At 40.9% G+C, this 19,947-nt stretch overlaps 1 protein-coding gene across 1 annotated transcript in view; it reads left to right on the top strand.

Annotated features, from left to right (window-relative positions):
* Positions 1-19,947, top strand: part of sema3bl (sema domain, immunoglobulin domain (Ig), short basic domain, secreted, (semaphorin) 3bl) — a 93,072-nt gene that overhangs the window by 39,741 nt on the left and 33,384 nt on the right. The window contains exons 2-3 of the mRNA XM_028824222.2: positions 4,168-4,328; positions 12,652-12,714. Of these exons, the coding sequence (XP_028680055.1) occupies positions 4,168-4,328; positions 12,652-12,714 (224 nt within the window). The remainder of the gene's footprint in view (positions 1-4,167; positions 4,329-12,651; positions 12,715-19,947) is intronic.

The raw sequence follows: 19,947 nt of genomic DNA on the forward strand, positions 1-19,947 counted from the left end.
ACTGTAAATTGCCCGTTGTCAATGGTGGACTGGCATCCCATTCCGGCTTTGTCCGTCCATTGTGCTTTCCTGATATTCTTCCAACAAATAATAATAAGTGAGTTCATAAAAAAGAATGAATTATGATCGGCCTGCATGATACAGAGTCCCAGATGGTTGTGCATGTGAGTGCTACCTGCTATCAGAGCTGAGCTAAATGCCAGTCTTGCTCCATGTATTCGTGCATTTTACAGACCTTCATTATGCATGAAAACGTGGAAAACAATGCAGTAAGAAACAGAGGAGAGTGCAGAGATCACATCTCCACATACTAACTAAACATGGACCACCCCGAAGCTGCTGTGCTTGATGACAGGATTTACACTTTTAAATTTGGGGTTTTCCCTGTCAGACCTGCCTGAGTTGGAGTCCTTGAGGAGCGATCACCTGTCAACATCCCCCCTACTGTGAGACTGTGTGGGGGGCGACCTACATGGCATGGCAGCTTGTCTGTCACCGGGCCGAGGGCTTGCTGGTTCTCCGCTGTGCCGCATGGATTTCCGCCTGGAGGGCAAATCAAGTCGTAACAGCAGAAAAGAAAGCAGACTGGCTGAGATGGCGGCATTTTGGAGGATGTGTGCTCTTAAGGCTGACATGTCAAAGTGGTAGGGATACAGAAAGTGGTAGTAGTAGTACTGCAGTCAGCTCCCAGGGGACATCCAAACCTGGGACAGGTGCCACTGCCTTTAAGGGTATGAAATGTTCCACATATTTAGCAAAGGATTTGAGGGTATGTCCTTCTGCCATTTGCCCCGAAGCTCTTCCTGTCATTTTTTATTCTGGGCACAGGTTCACTTCACAATTCTCCTCTGAGGACAGGAGACCTTTCTCGGTCTGTTTTTCTTTGACTTATTTGGGTTTATAAATCATGTGGTCATTACTTTCACATGTGTACAGATCACAGTGAAATTCTTACTTGCAGGTGGTAATCAACATGCAACATGTTGGTGCTCACCAGCACCATGATTAATGAGCCTAACCTTAAGACTTCTGCCTTCCTCACTTGAAAATTCTCCGAACATATTTACATTTAATGTGATATATAGTTGGTCACAGTTGCTTTTTCAGAGATCAGATGACTTCTCTCAGGTCTGTTGGTTCCATCATTATTTCCCAGAATCCTGCCGACTACGTCAATTGAATAAATCAAGAGAGAAGTTTAATTGATGGGTTAAGCTTCCATCTTGGTAACCCTGTTTAATGGTAGTGAAATGAAATAGGGTAAAGAAAAGAGAAAATGTGGGTGATAAAAAAGGCTTCTGCCGAAATAAACAAAAGGAGAATGAAGTCACATCTGACTTGGAGCTCCGTTGTCCTACATCACAGGTCTTTAAGGAACACCCATTTCTGGTTGCCATTATAGTAGACTCCCAGAAGTGGTGAGTCTTCCACGGTCAATAAAAAAGTGATATCTGTTGTCCTTTTGTCGACGTGATAGGAGGGGTTGTTAGCAACAGCGTCCCCTCTTGACTTGGAGTGGTATTGCTTACTTTCCCTTGCTGGATCCCTATAGATACCATCTAAGCACCCATGAATGATATTATACACACAACCTATATAAATGTGCAGATTTAATTAAAAATTATTCATTGCACAAGAAAAAACAAAATATCTTTCAGAATTCAAGCCTTTATTATTATTGTTACTCTTATATTGTGCTAATTTCATGATGTGAGTCATAGGCTTCTACTACATGGCTGTGCTTGATTGGTTGCATTTGCTTTATTTTAATCAACACAGAGCTGAACATAAATTGATATTTAGAATTTAGCAGCATTCTTTTGTGTAACTTTATTAAAATACTGTTTTCTTGTAGTAGAGTCACCATGAGAATGACTTCTGAGAGCACATGACTTCACGCTCATCTGCCATATTGACTCACAAGCTGGGAAGTCCAATAAATGAAATTGCCTTCCATTATTAGAGAGTCATAAGGAGATGGAGTTTATGGGGTGCCAGACCTCACCCACACACAGCTGGTCTTACTCATGCCAGGGCAATGTGGAGTCCGTATTTCATTTAATGTGCATGCCTATCAGATGGGGATGGAAGCTGGTGAACCCAAAGAAATCGGAGTAGACACGATGAGAACAGAGCAATTCTGTGCAGAAAGTGACTGGGCTAGGAATCGAAAACACCAAAACTACCTGAAATCCTCCACTTTGGGGACCTGCTCTTGTCTTGTCTACAAGGTAGACACCTCTGTTTTTAAGTTTTGACCATGACCTCAGGTTTGGGTGTGCTAATTGTCATTAAAGTCAGCAGTGAACAGCTCCTCATGGTGCACCAGAGATCTGATCAAAAGGACAATGTCGGCAGGCAGAGGATAAAAACTTGGGCCTCTAAACTAGAAGAGCCCTGCTGTGCCTGGATATCATAAGGAGGAAATGAGACACCATTGTCGGACTTCAGTGCTTACTTTATAAACTTCACGCCAAGTATCTAAACACAGTTCTAACTTTAAAAGTACAGAAACCTCAAAACGTATAACCTTGTAGCACATTCTTCTTATGTCTCCACAGGGTTTTGTTAGGATACCCAAGCTTTCACCCCACATCTCAAAGGTCTGATTAAGTTGTGACTCGAAATTCCCCTTACGTCAAAGTTCTGTCAGTGAGATCTCAATGCTGTTTTGTTAGGTTTTGCCTTTTTTTTGTTCCTGCTTTCCTTTTTTAACTTTTTTCTTTTCTAGTTTGACTATGAAATCATTCGTTATATAAGTTCGGCTTGATTTCATGGAATGTTATTTTTTTAAAATAATATTAGTAAATAGGAGAGAGAGAGAGAGTGTACGTGCTAATACATTTCAGTGGCTCACCTCTCTTGGGTTGCATCCTTCTGCCACCATCTAATGCTCCCGGCGGCCCCTTACTGGCTCCATAGCCATCACGTAACTTCTTTGTGTAGACATCAAAATTGTTAAAGATACAAGACATGAGGCACTGAGGCGACTGCCACACTACCACATCTGCTCGCACTGGCATTTCTAAATCGTTTACAAAAGTACCTCTGCCTAAACGGAAACGGCCGAAAACGTCTACGACAGCGAGAGCCGTAGACAATGAGCATGCGCGCACCGGCAGCAAACTCCGTGAATCGACTGTGTAGTGAAAAATTACCAGAGCCCCAAGAAAACATCCGATTCCCTGCGTTTCTAAAACTATCGGCGCAGGCAGGACTTCGATGGCGCCTTCACTGCATAGAAAAAAGCCATTATTTATGGAGCCTCCTGTCACGTTAATGCGCTGATGACAGATGAAAGTAATAGTCCAAAGAACTGGCGATGGACAGTCCACGACAATCGGAGCGCAACTTGTACTAAACATTTGTAACTCAATGGAGGAAATAAATAAATACATTTGTGGGTCTATTTTTCGCCTAACTGCATTGTGCTCTGTTGTTAAACACCTTGTTATTGATTTTGCAGCAGAACGCGGTCGTCCTTGCTGAACAGTTTCAGTAATAAATGATGATCAAAGGCTTTTAACCGGTTTTTTACAATCTGATTTTCACAGGGCTCTGAATTTTTCACTACAACGGTAACGTTGCTGACTATGGGATTTATCGAAAAACAGTAGCGACTGGTAAATAATTTGCGTTCTTACAGCAATGTAAGCAGCATTCGTATTTTACACAATGTAGATGCATACTGGTAAGCAGGAGAAGCGCCACAGCCCAATACAAGGAAAATGTTTTCTTCTGTGAAGGGTGATCAGTCGGGGTATGAGCCGTTCTAATGAGTAAGATCCAATCAGGGAAGGGCTACGAGACAAACAAGAACCAATCAGAGCGTGATCCCGGAAAACCGCGTTTACCTGCATCCACAACGAAACCCTCGTTCAACTCTGGGGAGGCTTTTTGAAAAAGCTTTGTCCTCAGTAGTGTGGACAAAATGCGAAAATGTAGTCCTGCTCCTAAAACGGGTACTTCTAGTTAACAGTAACGTAGCAAAATACATAGGCCAAATGCTTTGTTTTTTTTGTTTTTTTTGCTGACATTTTAATTATGATTATACATAGCATGCAGTTTAGCGTTCAAGCCACGAGAGTTCAGCAACATCGGCTGGAGAAAGTCTCCATGAAGATTTCACAGACATTTTTTTGACAATCTTCTTTTATTCTTTTGCAGATCTTCAGGCTACAAACCGATCCTCGATTTTTACGGGACAGCGAGGTATCCTCAACTTGAGTTCCATGTTTCTCGATGAGTACCACGACCGTCTCTTTTTAGGTGGTAAAGACGTTCTGTATTCTCTGCGCCTGGACCACAACAACCTTGATGCCAGAGAGGTAACTGTGCCCGGTTTTTTTTTCTTTTCAAAAATAGCAGGGCTCTTTACAACATATGACCTTCTTGTAGTCCCACGTTTGGCATTTCCTCAGGCAGTCTACAATTGGAATTTATGATGAGAAATTAGTGCTTCAGAAATTCAAAGCAGTCATTGCTCCAATTTTCCGATACTTGTTTTGTAAAAAAAAAAAAGTAGATGTTTATCATCATAACATGACCCCGTTATATACTGTCTGTTTATAAATGGGTTAAATTTCAGCCTTCCTTTAATTTTATTTTAGCCCGTGTAGCAGTCCAGTTATGGCCTCCCTAAGGCACTATACAGATTCAAAACAACTTTTTGGGCTTATATTGTAGGCTTTTGGCTCTGGACCCAGTGGACTGTTGGCTCTCCTCACTGCCTTCCAGCTAGGCCAACCCTTTATTGAGCAGCTGTGCATTATTATGGTTCAACATGACAGAAATTAGCGCCAGGGTACAATGTCAAAACAGAAGGAAATTGTTAGGAGTGAAGGCAATGTGTCTGCCCTAATTTAACGTTTGTCAGGATAAGAATTAGGCGAGGGAGTCACTTTTAGACAGGCTTTGGCAGCCTTGTGAAAATAGAGTTCTCACTGCGGTTCTCTCTGATTAGCTCACAGTATAAGCATTCATATTTGCAAATGTCACCAGAAAAGAGCAGGTCAACTTGAGACCACTGTGACCATTTAGCACCACAGTTCGCTCACTGTATAAGCATTCATTCATTCATAAGAGGACATCACCTTGAATCTACTGAGACCGTCAACACCACAGTTAGCTCACTGTGCAAAAGGTCATTCTGGAGGGAACAAGTCAACTCAGACCATCACCAAGAGTTAGCTGGCAGTATGAGTGTCCATTCTAAAAGTGTCACCTGCGAGGAACTACTCAAAATGACACTGTTGTGCCAGACTGGATCACCATATGTGAGTTTATTCTACAAGTGCCATAGGGGATAGAAGAAGATCACAGTTAGCTGAGAGTAGGAGTGTTCACTCTGAAAGTGTCACCTAACATTATTGAGACCATCATCACCAGCATTCATTCTGTGATTGTCATTCAGGAAGAAGGAGGCAACCCAAGCCTGTTGAGTCCATCACCATCATGGATAGCTCACTGTATTGATGCTTATTTTATAAGCATTACCTGGAAAGAACAGGTCAACCTGAGAATGTTAAGATCATCACTGCCATAGTTAGCTGACAGTGTGACTGTTTATTCTGAAAGTGTCATCTGGAAAGGACAAGTTAACCTGACACCATTGAGGCCATCATCCCCACAGCTCAATTCATGAAGATTGCCACACAGGAGGAAGAGGGAGGCAACCCAGAAGTGGTGAGCTCATCACCATCATGAATAGATCACTACATTGATGTTTATTTTGTAAGTGTTGTCTGCAAAAAGCAAGTCAGCCTTGACACCCATCATCATTACAGTTATATAGTCATCACTGACAGTATGATCATTAATTCTGAAAATGTCAGAACAAGTCCATCTGGCACTGTTGAGGCTGTTAACACCACAGTTCACAGCTCAGTGCAGGAACCCTGTGACACAGGAAGAAGGAGGAGTTAACAAAAGACAGTTGAGCCCCTCAGTGCCGTGGAGGGTTCATATATGACTAATCATTCGGCAAGAGTAACCTGACAAGAATAAGTCAATTTGAAACCATTGAGCCCATCACTCCTGTCGATGGCTCACTGTACAAATGTTCATTCATTAAGTATCCCTCTCAAAGACGAAGTGAACTTGAAACCATTGTGCTAATCAGCAATGTTTACTCACTATATGCAGGTTTGCTCTACAACTGGACAAGTCTGTATAAGTCAATTGAGCCCATCATCGCTACAGTTAGATCACTGCATGAACATTCAGTCTGACTGTAACTCAGCGAGAAGGAGTCAACACAAGACTGTTGAGCCTATCAGCACCACAATTGACTCACAATATGAGCATTCATTCTGCAAGGGTCATCTGTGAAGAACAAGTCAATTTGAAATGGTTGATCCCGTCATCACTCAAGGTCAGATCGTAGTGTGATCTTTCATTCCTCCAAGTGCCTTACAGAAGGAACGAGTCAACTGAAGACTACTGAGCCAAACACTACCACGGTTAGATCACTGCACCAAAGTTCATTCTTTAAGTGTCACCCAGAAAGAACAAGTCAACTAGAGACCACTGTGCTCATCAACACCTTGGGCAGCCCACTATATCTATATGAGAGTTCACTCTACAAGTGTGGCCTAGAAAGAACAAGTCAACCAGAGAAGGCTGCTCCCATCTTTAGCACAGTTACCTCCCCACAACTGTCACGCAGAAAGGAGGAGGAGTCAACCCAAGAGTGTTGAACCTATCAGGACCCCATTACTTCAGCATTGGATTGTCTGGCTAAACTGCTCACTTTTGAATATGGTCTTCTGTAAGATTGGGCCTTCAGCAGAGACGTTTGTGTGGCTGAGCAGCAGATCTCACCTTCAGCCAGACTGTGTTTTCACTCTGGCTTTTAGCCTCAGGTTTTGGTTTAGAGATGTTAGATTGAGTCTTTAGTTTGGCCGAGGTTAAACGTGTCCTTCTGCAAAGGTTTCCGGCCTTTGAATTTGTCCTTCTTTAAGAAATTTTGCAGGTCTGTCATTTGAAAGGATTTGATTCTGTCCTTCAGTATGAACTGAATCCTAGTTTATAAGAGTAGGATTTGAGTCTACACTTTAGGAGGAATCTTTTCATGGATCAGGATTGAGTTTGGCCATCGTGATAACACTTTGTTGTAGAAGGTCCTGCTATAGCCCAGATTTTGCCTCTGTCTTTCAGAAGGACCTTATGTATGACTGCCCCTCAGTGGAACCTTTACTGAAGTTTTGTGTGTGTCCGTTTGCCGGATATTTAAAGGACAGGATTTTGATTTTCAACTTTAGTTTGAGGTTTTGTAGGTTTGGATTATAATTTTGTCCTTCAGTATGGACTTTTGAGGGTCTTTCGGTGAGACCTTAAGTTGCACTGGGCTTTGATTTTGTCCATCAAAAGAACATCTTCCTGCACAAGATTTTGACTCTTCAGATGGACCTTTTTTCAGACTCGGTCTTTATACTTTCTCATATATATAGTATAGAGAAAGTATAGGAACCGTGAAAAAATTCAACCTTGACATTTTGATGAATCTTGATGTTTTACACCTTCCTGAGTCCCAAAATACCATTTTTGAAATTATGTCTGTCTGTGTCAAAACACGATAACTTGAAAATGCTTTGACCTGGTGAATTTTGTACACCTGCTTTATGTCAAAAATATGGAATCCTATCAACTTTTGGGCCACTTCCGGCAAAAGGAAGTGGTACTTTAACTGTATACTTTTGCAAATTTTCAAGTAAACTATGGTTATAATTACAGATGGATGATTCAAATTTTGTTTAGGTATTTATAATGATAAAAAGCAAACAGATATGAAATTTGAGAATTACTCAACTGGAAGTAGTGTTTAATTTAAACAACCATCTGAATTTTTTGCATCATGGAAATATAAATGTGTACACAATATTAAAAACTGTATTCAATCTAACACATTTTTTCAATTACTATTATTAATTTGTATATCATTAGTTTAACAGTAATGTGTAAACATTGAACATGCCATGTAAATATAAAGATGTAATGGGACCAATAAGCTGCTAAGTCCCCATCGTGTTCCTGGTAATACATTTAATTTTATGATATTTTTTTTTATTTCCGCCGTCATTATCATAATTAAATGTAGCTAAATGCAGTTTTACCTATAGCAATTAATTGCAACAAATATTATCTAATACTAACACTTTTTCTAAGTTTTTAGGTGACTATAACTGTTTTTACTTTGCACATAATGTAGGTAATCTATTTGTAATCATGAAAAAATTCCACCACTGTTTTCAACCTCCCTAAGTGCAAAAATATAATTTTAATATGAAATTTGATTATAAATACAGATAAATTATTGTGTATCAATATTATCAATTAATTATGATCAGAAATAAAGAGATATAATAACTGAGAAATATCGAGCAACTGGAAGTCATTCTGATTATCTTTTCCTCGATCTCAGTATACGAGAACGTCGAGGGGAGCGGACTCCCGATTTTGAATGTGTCCTTCAGCTGGCTCTTTTGTGGACTGAAGAACTGACTCTGTCTTTCAGTGAGACGTTGTCCCTGGACTTTATCCTTCTGTAGGACCTTTGATAGGACCAGATTTGATTCTGTCTTTTAGGAAGACCTTGATTATGCTCTTGGACTTAATTCTCAGTATGTTGCAAAGCAGGACATTTGTATGAACAGGATTTCATTTTGCCCTTCGATGGAACCTGTAGCAGATGGCATGTCCTTTAATGGGATCTTTAATGTCCTTCAGTAGAATATGTTGTGGGATGGGTCCTTTTGTAGAACCCCTTTGTTATTCTGGGCTTTGTTAGGAGCTGTAGCAGGACTGACCATTACATGCAACCTTCATCAGAATATTATTGAGTATTTTTTAAAATAACCAGACAGCCTTAGACTCTTTTCAGGTCTTTAAAATCAATGTAGGCACACCAGCGACAGAAGTACCTTGTCTTTCGATTTTTAGATCCTCAGGCCATAGCGTGTATTGTGAAAGCAGTTTGTGCCTTTAGGAAACTGAGAGGGAGGAAGAGAGGAAGGAAGAGGACTGTAATAGAAGCCTTTCTGCTATATTAGTAATGAGTCGAACAATGCCGGGAAGGCCGATGCAGAACAAAGGGTCTGAGTCACCTCCAGAATCGAACTGGCTTACATCTGATTTGATCCCAAAATGAGGTGGATGATGGAGGTGAAGCATAACTGAAGAATGTCCATCTGTGTGTCTGCACTGCGTTCCCATGTTCTGAGGAAACTGATGGCACGGCCAGATGAGTGGATATAAATTGACCTTAGTAATGTAAGAAACAAAAATACAAAAATGACAAAGTTTCTCACTTGTTTGTCAAGGATAAAAACTTCCTGTAAACTTTATACAGGATGGTCATTGTCATTAAAAAAAAAAAAAAACGTTGCTCCTCCTCATGGATGTTTTTTGTTACCATTCTGAGTAAACTCTAGAGGCTATTGTTGCGTAAAAATCCCAGGAGATCAGCAGTTCCAGAAATATGTAAACCTGCTTGTCTGGCACCAACAATCACGCCAATGGTTTAAATCACCGAGATGACGCTTCTTCCCCATTCTGGTGTTTGATTTGAACATTAACTGAAGTTCCAGACCTGTCTCTGCATGATTGTATGCCTTGTGCTGCTGCCACATGATTGGCTGATTGGATAATTGCATAGATAAGCAGGGGTACAGGTGTCCCTAATAATGTGATCCGTGAGTAAACACATCAATACTTGTGCTGATCCCCACTTTGAAAAAAGGCATCAGCTGAATGCGTAACATTAATGAGTGACCAGCGAGGGCCTGGCAGGATGTGCACCTCCCAGAGGCTGAGAGGGCTTTGTGTCAGAAGTGAAACTAAAGAGGAAACTGGCACTTAAAGGCAATTGGAGTCTCGGCAGGAGGTCTGAGGCCTGAGAATGACAATCCAAATGATACCATAAAGTAATTCATGGCCCATGTCTCTATGATCTCACAGGTGTCTCCACCTTGTCTTTTATATATTAAGGCATTCAATGTGCAGCATCACGTAGCTCTGCATTGCATATGGCGATGTGATGTGGTCGGAGAGGCCATTTCAGAGTGCTGGTCACTTGCAGATTTGGCCTTTAGGAGAAGGATGGCTCCTGTGTTAATCAGCAGTGTGGAAAATGGCTTTTTTGCTTATAGTTGGATTTTCAGTCTTTACTTTAGATTTCATATTTTCATATCAGACATCTTCATAGGATCACAAAATGTCTGTTTCCTTTGTGCCAAACTCCTTGTCACACTGTGGTCGAGTTTTAAAACAAAATGCCCCTTTCTTCAGTGGAGATTCCTTTAAGAAGCACTAATATGAAAACCTAAGATTATATCAAACAATGCACTGTAATTCACCCATGCCCACATTTCCTATATAAATTTAGTCACAGAATCCGATTTGGAGGGCTTTTGTTTGAATACTGAAATGAGAATTTCCATTATTTCTCAGTAATCTGTCTAAGACGGGTTGAAATCTAGGTAATCAACGCAGACCTCAGTATTAACAATTGCAGTGCACCATCTATTGGAATATACTTTGTAAGAATGTTTGAATAAAATACATTGTGTTTGCCATTCCAACAGATGGTGCCTCACAAACATTTGTAGTAATAAAATGCATTGCTGCAAATATTTGTATTACTAACTAGCTGTGCTACCCATTTAAGACGGGTTGAAATCTAAATAATCAACACAGACCTCAGCATTAATGTTTGCAGTGCACCATATAATACATATGTCTCTCTGGTGTGGGATTTGTAAAAGCAGTATTAATGTTTGTGACACACTGTTTATTGGAATGACAAAGGCAATGCATTTTATTACTAAAAATGTTTGTGATGCTTCATCTTTTGGAATGATATAGACATATCAACTAGAAAGACGCACAGACACTATCCTGTTATTAAGGTGGATATTTATATTGCGCCATCTGTTAGAATGACAAATGTAATGGAATGCATATGTCTGTTATAAGCCATTTGGTATGGGATTTGTTAAAGAAGTGCTAATGTTTGCAATGCGCCATCTGTTGGAAAGACAAATGGAATGTAAATGTCTGTTATATGCCATTTGTTATGAGATTCGTAAAAGAAGTGTTAATGTTTATAATGTGCCACCTGATGGAATGACAAATGGAATGCATGTCTGTTATATGCCATTTAACATGGGATTTGTAAAAGAAGTGTTAATGTTTATGATATGCCATCTGTTGGAATGTAAAATGCAATCCATTTTATTACTACAAATGTTTGTGATGCGCAATCTGTTGAAATGACAGAGACATAGCAACTAGACAGACACCTTTTTATTAAGGCAGATAGGGACAATTCAATTTATATTCAAAACTAAGCTAACTTACAAATCACCCAGACCCTAATGTACTTTCAAATTTTATAAATGAACACATATCTCATCAAATAAATGAGCAACCACTGTAAAATAATTACATAAATTGCAAAGAAATGTTTTGCTCATTATACTGTCAATAATGTTAAGGGTGACCTGTTAGACTGATGTGCATCAAAGTGTTTCCAATCAAATAAAACAGGATATGAAGTAAAAGAAATAAATTCAACAATGAAACTACACACCTACTGCTAAAGAGGATGTTTGGCTCAAAGAGAAGACAAACTGACAGGAGGGGAATTGGCAGTTCGCTGGTAGAAGGCAAGCTGTAACAATCAGAGTGAAGTAAAGGTGTGAATTGCAGTCATCTTTATTCATTTCTTCTACATGTTTCACCATAATAACTGGATATAACATACACTGAAGTTAAAAGTGAAAAATAATTAGTGCTAGCATATTCGCCTGGAGGCAAAACATGAAGTATAATGTTATTCTTTATTATCGAACTAAGTGTCTTCTGTCTGAAATAAATCATCAGAGGAAAGCTGAAGAGTCTGGATACTGTTATGAACCTCATCAATTGAATATAAATTCTTGCTCAGATAATTTAATGTTCTGACTCCCAAGGATTTTAAAATCTGCATAAGAGTGTGGTTTCATTATTATGCCCTGCTTAATATTTCCAAATTTTAATGTGGCTATTGAGTAACAATAAAAATTTACCAATGTCTGTTTAGTCGTCCCAAATCTCATCCAGCGGCACGGGAAGAGAGAGAGCGACTTTGTGCCTTTTCCACCGCATCTGGCTGTTGTGGTAGCCGCCACGTCAGCTCCTGAGGACTTGTGACCTTTAATGCTGGTGACAGGTTCTGCGGGTACGGACAGAAGGGTGCTTTGGTTTGGCTGTATTGTTCACAGAACTAGTAGGATGCCACCGTTTTCACCAGTCACTGCGGATGGCAATGGTGCCCCAGAAAGTAGAGTGTGGCCTGCGTTCAGAAGGGGGTACGGGGGTATGGGGATTATTTGCTCACCAACATCCCAAGCTTTCTCTGGCAAGAAGCAGTAATTGGTATGAAAGACTAAGACAACACCTCACTGACACCTACTGTCTCATCTGGAGTTCTAGGACATGAGCGTGTTTCTTAATAGATTTATAGATTGAGGGCGCACAGCAGGGCAGTGCACTGAGGAATAGCAAGGATATTCTAAGGAAATACCTAGACAACACAAAGAAAAGGGGGGGCGGGGGGGGGAAATCTGCAGACAGCATGAGTTAATGTGACGGACTTCTTTTGCCTTTCAGATTTCTTGGCCCCCGCTGCCTGGAAATAAAGAAGACTGTGTTCTCAAGGGCAAGGATCCCCTGGTAAGTGTTTATGCGAAATGGCACCCGAGGCCTTCATTACATTTATAGAGGAAAATGTTTTTGGTAACCGTCAGACTTAATAAATGACAGTCCATGTTGGCTCTGTGCGGCTCATTTGTATTTATGGAGGCACACGTGAAGGGGCAGGTGGACTGCAGACTTGGGACTTGTCTGAATCCTTTATTAGCGTATTTAAAGGAATAATCTGTAGGTACTTATTATTCATAGATACATTTGCCATACTTGTAGCTTTCGGGCCAATCATTAGCTGGGGGTGTCACCTTCATGATCAGGAACAGTAATGAGTGCCACCTGCGCCACACTCTTTGTGTCATTCAAAGGGACCCGTGCTGCTCACAGTTGTGTCCAAATGAACTAAGTAGAAATTTAAACCTTAAAGTAAGTAGAGTGCCTTCAGTAAGCATTTTTATGCATTTTGTTACATTGCAGCCTTATTTTAAAACGGTTTCAGTGATTTCCATCATCAAACAACACTCAATTCCCCAAAATGACAAAGTGAAGACAGGATTTTAGGAACTTTTGCAAATGAATTAAAAATACAAAACTGAACTATCACATTAACACAAGTATCCAGACCCGTTCATTGAGATGTTTTCACATCTTGTTTGGAGTCCACCACAGTTAAGCAAAATTCCAATTCATGAGGTTTAAGGAGTTGCCTGCAGAGTGTAGAGACAGAATCATGACAAAGCACAGATTTGAGGAAGGCCTCCAAAAATATCTACAGCATTGAAGGTTCTTGAGCGCAGTGGCCTCAATAATTCCTAAATGGAAGATGTTTGGAACAACTACAACTCTTCTTAGAGTGATGTACCTGGCCAAACTGAGAAACTGGTGGAGAAGAGCCACAGTGATTGAGCTCCAGAGAACCTGTGCGGAGATGGGAGGAATTTCCACAAGGACAACCAGCACTGCAGCACCCCACTAATGTAGGTGTTTTGGCAAAGTGGGCAGATGACCCATGAAGACCTGCATGGAGTTTACAAAGAGGCAGCTAAAGGACTCTCAGACAGTGAGAAAGAATATTCTCTGTTCTGATGACCCCAGGATTGAACTGTTTGGCATCAGTTCTGAGTTGTGTTTGGAGGGAGCCAGGCACCACTCGTCACCTGCAGAACACCATTCCAGTGGTAAAGCCTGGTGGTGGCAGCCTCATGCTGTGGGGTTGGTTTTCAACAGCAGGAACTGGGAGATGAGACAGAATTGAGGGAAAGATGAGCAAAGCAAAGTCCAGAGGTACCTTTAATGAACACCTGCCCCAGAGCACTTTGGACCAAAGACTGGGCCGAAAGTTGACCTACCAACAAGACAACGACTCTTAGACTGCAAGAAACAAGCAGGCTAAGCACAAAGCAAAGGCAACAAAGGAGTGACTTAGGGACAACTCTATGAATGTCCTCAAGTGGGCTAGAAAGAGCACGGACTTTGAACCCAATCGAACATCTCTGGAGAGATCTGAAAACAGCAGTCCATCCAACCTGTCAGAACTTGAGAGGAGCTGCAGAGAAGAATGGCAGAAAATCAACAAAAACAGGCGTGTGAAGCTTGTCACATCAGACCCAAGGAGAGTCCCGACTGTAATCACTGCCAAAGGGGCTTCAACTAAGCACTGGACCTGAACGCTTGTTTCAATTTGAGATTTCACTTTCTTATTTTTGAAAAAAATGTGTAAAATTTTGAAAGTCCACTCAGACAGACACCCATTTCAAATCTCCAATTAGTCCCACGCCGTTGGGCACTTGGAGGAGAAAGACAAGGGTAAAGAAGAAGGAAATACCAGACAGGCACAGGGAGGATGTGCCGATACCAAGTAGACCGTGACCAGGTCTGGAAATTCAAACTTGTCCATGACTCAGAAGTGCTAACCACTGTGCTGCTGAGATGCCCGTTATTTTATTGTTTTGAAATATACTTAATTGGAATTTTACTCCACTGACCTACATAAAAACTCTCCACATTTAAAAGCAAAATTATACGCATCCTCAGGATGGAAAACAGTCTTATTTACTCCCACTGAAACCAAAGACGCAGACCTTCTGGCCATTAACTTTTGAAGATTTGTCTATGGCAACTTTTCCAATCTGGAATCAACAGTTTTTAACTATTTGTCTTTTACAGATTGCTTAGGCTGGGTGTAGACCACCAGTATAATATACCTCTGTATTCTTTGATTAGGCCTCTTCTTAATATTGACCAATTTTTTCGAAAACAGACCTGTGTAGTTTTAGCTCTTTAGCTGTCGCATGGCAGGTGACGTTTCACCCAAACCCCAGAGCTGCCGTAGACTACAACAGGTTTTCTTTAGCCAGTTCCTTTCACCCTTGGATATTCATCCATACTCTGATGAAGTGCAGGATCCCCATAACATGATGTTGACCATCTCATCCTTCATATTAGGGAAGACGTTCTCAAGATGTTGTGATATGTTCCTATTTTACTGCTGGTGCCTACGCCAACATGGCCACTATTGGTCTTTTTGTAGTGTAGAATCTTCTTCCCGTTGTACTCAGTTTCCCACAAGCCTGCTTGAGATCTGTTGACAGCTTTTTATCAATGGTTTCCAGTTTTTCCACTACTCCTTGAAGCCAAGATTTGTGAAGTGCCAGTGTTATGGTATTTGAAGTGTTTCCATTCTTGGCTTTGACCCTCTTGACAGCCTCCCCGAATAGTGCCCTTCTCAATTGTGGAGGGCACCCTATTCTAAGCAGATTTCTAGTTGTTATCTTCACTTCTTTAACATGAATTTTACTTGGGCATTGGTGGTGGTGGTGGTGGGGGGGTTTTTCAGTACCTCTTGTTCTTATCCCAAAGTGCTTTGAATGCTACTTTATCTTCTTGAGGTGGTTTTTGTTCTCAGCATCTGTGGAATTTCCCAGCAATGAGTGAACTCATTTTAAATTCATGGGACACAGCATTCCGTTAATTATGGCATTTGTGAGGACAATCGATTAGCCTGATGTGAATGTGAGGGGGTGCGAGTGAATGAATGGACTCTGCAGTGCACTAGCCCCCCATCCGGGGTTGGTTCCTAACTTGTGCCGAGTGCTGCTGGGATAGCCTCTGAATTGGACTGAGGCGGTCAATAATGTTCTGTGACATTATGCTAAATTCAATGGAGTGCTCAGGGTCTATTAGTGATAAGAGCCGATCCTATAAAGTTAACGTTAAATTCTCATAAATATTTACTTAATTAGAGTAGAAGTTACCTTTATATTGCTACATAGTTACTGGAAGATTCTGTTTTATCTCCTATAAGCTAACATGCTAATGGAACATTCTTGATAAGTCATTCCTGTATTGTCTTTGCTTTGTACTTAGCATCATTGTCCTGTTGGACAGTCAATGTTCAGCTCATTCTGAGGTGCAGGGTGCTCCTAGGTTTCATTAAAGATATATTGTACAGTAACTGTGTATTCCTCCATTCAGCTTTCCCTCTATCTTACTTAATCTCTGCTGCTGAAAAACCAATCCTACAGTGTGAAGCTGTCACCCCCACACTTCACTGTTGGAATGGTATTGCACTGTGGATGAGAGGTGTCCGGTTTCTCCAGACATGATGTTCAGAATTGAGGTCAGACAGTTCAATTTTGATGTCATCGGACCAGAGAATCTTGTTTCCTGTAGTTTGAGAGTCCCTTAGGTGCCTTCTTGCATGCTCCAAGCAGTATTTCATGTGTCCTCTGACCACTTGACAGTAAAGCCTGGATTAGTAGGGCATTACAGTGGTGGTTGTCCTTCTAGAAGTTTCTCCCATCTCCACACAGTTTCTCTGGAGCATGGCCAGAGTGACCATTGAGTTCTTGGTCACCTTGCTTATCAAGGCCCTTTACACTGCTTAGTTTGGCCCAGTGGCCAGCTCTAGGAAGAATCGTGGTTGTTCCAAATTTCTTCCATTTCAGAATTATGAAGACCACTGGACTCTTGGGGAAACTTCAGTGCTGCAGAATTTTTTATGGTGTTCCTTTGATCATTAAGTTGACATATTGTGATTCGCCCCACAAACAACTCTTTCAGTCTCAGGGCTTGGTAATTGTGGGACCCTCTATTGACAGGTGTGTGTCTTTCCTAATCATGTCCAATCAATCAAATTGACCACTGGTGGACTTCAGAAACATCTCAAAGATGAATGGGGTGCACCTCTGCCAAATGTCAAGTGTTATAGCAAACTTGTGCCAATGGGATATTTCAATTTTTTATCTTTACTAAATTGGCAAAAATTTCTGAAATCCTGTTTTCACTTTGTCATTCTGGGCTGCAACAGAACAAAATGTGAAAAGGTCTGATGGCACTGTAACTAAGATGGAAGCAAGATGGGTTTTTTTATGCATTTGATAAATTGTTCTGTTTTTACTTTAAATTTTGCTTAAGTTCAGATCCTTGGGCAATGGAATTTTTTGTGTACACGTCTTGATCTTCAGACCTTAAGATGTCTGACATCATAAATTTTTTACAAAAAATGTATCATTTTTAAATGATCTGTAGAGATTAATTGTTCCATTCAACTTGGAGTTTTAGAATTAGCAAGAAGTGTCTCTTAAATAGGATTCCTCACTATAATACACAGTAAAGGGCTAGCCCTGTCTATTAGCACCCTTTGTGGTGAAGGTTTATTCCTCTAACATTAAGGAACCCCCCCTCGTGTTAAAACCCTTGAGGGCTTGTGTTGTCATCCATTTAAGAAGAAAGGCAAGAAGAAACTGGGAGAAGGTTCCAACGGGAGGGCCTAAGCTGTGTGCTGATTGCTAAGTCCGTCCGTTTGTGGATCGGCTTAGCGAGCTTTTGAAGTGTCTTTTTCCTTTTTCAAGGAGACTGCTCAGCAGAGATGTGAAATTATAGAAATGGAAACCAGAAGAGCGCAGCTGGAGAGCCTCAATTACCTTTGAAAAAGAAAATATATTAGGTGTCAATCATAAATGCTGAAACATGTAATGGCAATGTTTAAAATGCAACAGTTTAATAGCTATAGTAGCACGATAGTTTAATAACCCAATTGCGTGTAATAGCATGGCAGCTCCAGTACGCCGACTCCTGTCAAGTCTGTTTTTCCTGCAGCCTTATCCTCGGGGGCTGATCCTGTCAGATCATATTATCCTGCGTCTTAACCTCTAATTCTGTCGGATTTCGGTATGCTGTAGTTTTCTCTCTCTCACACCTTTGATCCTGAGATCTTTGTCTCTGGCAGGTTTGCCCTTCAGGGTTGGTTTGTGTCAGATCTGAGTATCCTGCAGCTTTACATCCGGGCGACTAATGCCACCAGAAAAACAATCTCTGGCAGCTTAACCCGAAGGATGACTCCTGATTCTGTCAGACGCGATGAGGAAGCACTTTTCCTCTCTAGGATCTAATTATTTCTGATTTCTGTCTGAAGATTTTTTTTTTCCCCAGTTTAGCCCGATTCTGGCTGCGTATAGAACCCAGGCCGTTTTTTTTTCTTCTGATAGGAACTGGGCCTAATTTCCACACAAGACCAAGAAAAGCCGAGTATACACACAGGAAGACAATTTGGGGAAAAATGTATTCCTCAGACGCATTCCTTGAGATAAATTTCGGGCGGCAGTCATGTAATTACAAGAACTGGACCTTTCAATACAAATGAAAAGCAGCGGCACAAATTCAAAGTTTTATCTGAATCTTTGAAATTCTGAAGACGTTTCTCCTGCAAATCAGTCTGACTATCCGGAGAGTAATGCAGTTGCTGGCAGGCAGCTCCAGTCTCTGTGTGGCCTTGCTTTGGGCTTTGGGCCCGTGTTCAAAGGCCGCCTGCTTTATCACTCTCCTAACGAAGGGGAACGGGCAGCTAATGACCATTGTGCATGGGACTGCTGAACCCCCAGTGTGTTTGTTTGGTGATCTTTAACCCTGCAGGTTGCGACCTTTCCTTCAATGTTTAATTAACCCTGTGGCCTCCATCCCTCTTTGTCCTTTGAAGCAGCATTGCTGTGTGTTGAGTCTATAGTGGGATTGAACCCCTTAGCCCAAATTCCCCACCGCCCACCCCCATAAGGATGTTTGACTGTAACGGAAAGCCTGTGAATTCGGATCATCATAGGAGCTGACAGGTAGCGTGGGCTTGGCAGCATTAGTATATTTGGAATGGCCTGCTGATTTTTTTGTGTTTTTTTGTAGTAATTGGTTTGAGTCATTCAAAATTCATTTTTAAAAAGTTTTCTGACACCAGGAGTCGGTGGCAGATGTAGGACTTTTGGTTAGTAAGTCTAAGATTCACATTGCTTTAGGCGTTGTGTGACAACTTCTCAATGCTGTTCCTCAGTTTGCTGCTAACCCTTTTGACTTTCTCGTATGAAGTATAGGGAAAGTTTTGTAATCGTCCAAAAATGTAGACATATCTATCTATCTAAATAAAATGACAGATTCTCTAGACTTTCAACTGTTCCTTATTATCAAAGAGGCCTTTCTTCTAGATCCACACACTTACACAGCGTTTTCTCTATATATTCTGATTTTCCTATGTTGAGTTGATTAGTGATTCTAAATTGTGGGTGATGGAGTAACTGATAGGGAAGGATTTAGGTGTTTCCTGATGTTGCCAAAATATACTTGTGCCTGTTTGACTGTTAAATCATCAAAGAGTATTATTAAAGACCTCACCCATCCTGCGCTGACACTTTTGTTCTCTCTTCTGTTCAGGACCATCATCACTCACACCACGTGATTCACTGACTGTTTCTATTCCGAGGTCACAGGGCTACTCAAGAGCCATTCAAACTGATAGCCACATGAGTACTGCTTACATATATTGTTTTAAGCAAAATTTGAAGTATGCTGTTTTGTTTATTGTCTGTATTGTATTTATTATCAGTTGTTGATTTTTATATCTGTCACTCATCTGTGAAAGATGTGCAAGTAAGAATTTCATTGCACTCTGTACATAGTGAGAAGTCAAGCAAAATGACACCTTTTATTGGCTAACTAAAAAGATTACAATATGCAAGCTTTCGAGGCAACTCAGACCCCTTCTTCAGTGAACTTAAGGTTCGTGGGGTGGGGCCGATTTATTTCATAGTCCCTAATGTTAAAATTAGATTGGGCGCCTAAACTTAAATTTGCCTGAAGAAGGGGCCTGAGTTGCCTTGAAAGCTTGCATATTGTAATCTTTTTAGTTAACCAATAAAAGGTGTCATTTTGCTTGACTTCTCACTTAATTCATAATGGCTAACACGGTACAGCACCCAGTGGCCGGGGAGAGGGAAG

This window comes from Erpetoichthys calabaricus, chromosome 18 (genome assembly GCF_900747795.2).
Source record: "Erpetoichthys calabaricus chromosome 18, fErpCal1.3, whole genome shotgun sequence".
Classification (NCBI taxonomy): domain Eukaryota; kingdom Metazoa; phylum Chordata; class Cladistia; order Polypteriformes; family Polypteridae; genus Erpetoichthys; species Erpetoichthys calabaricus.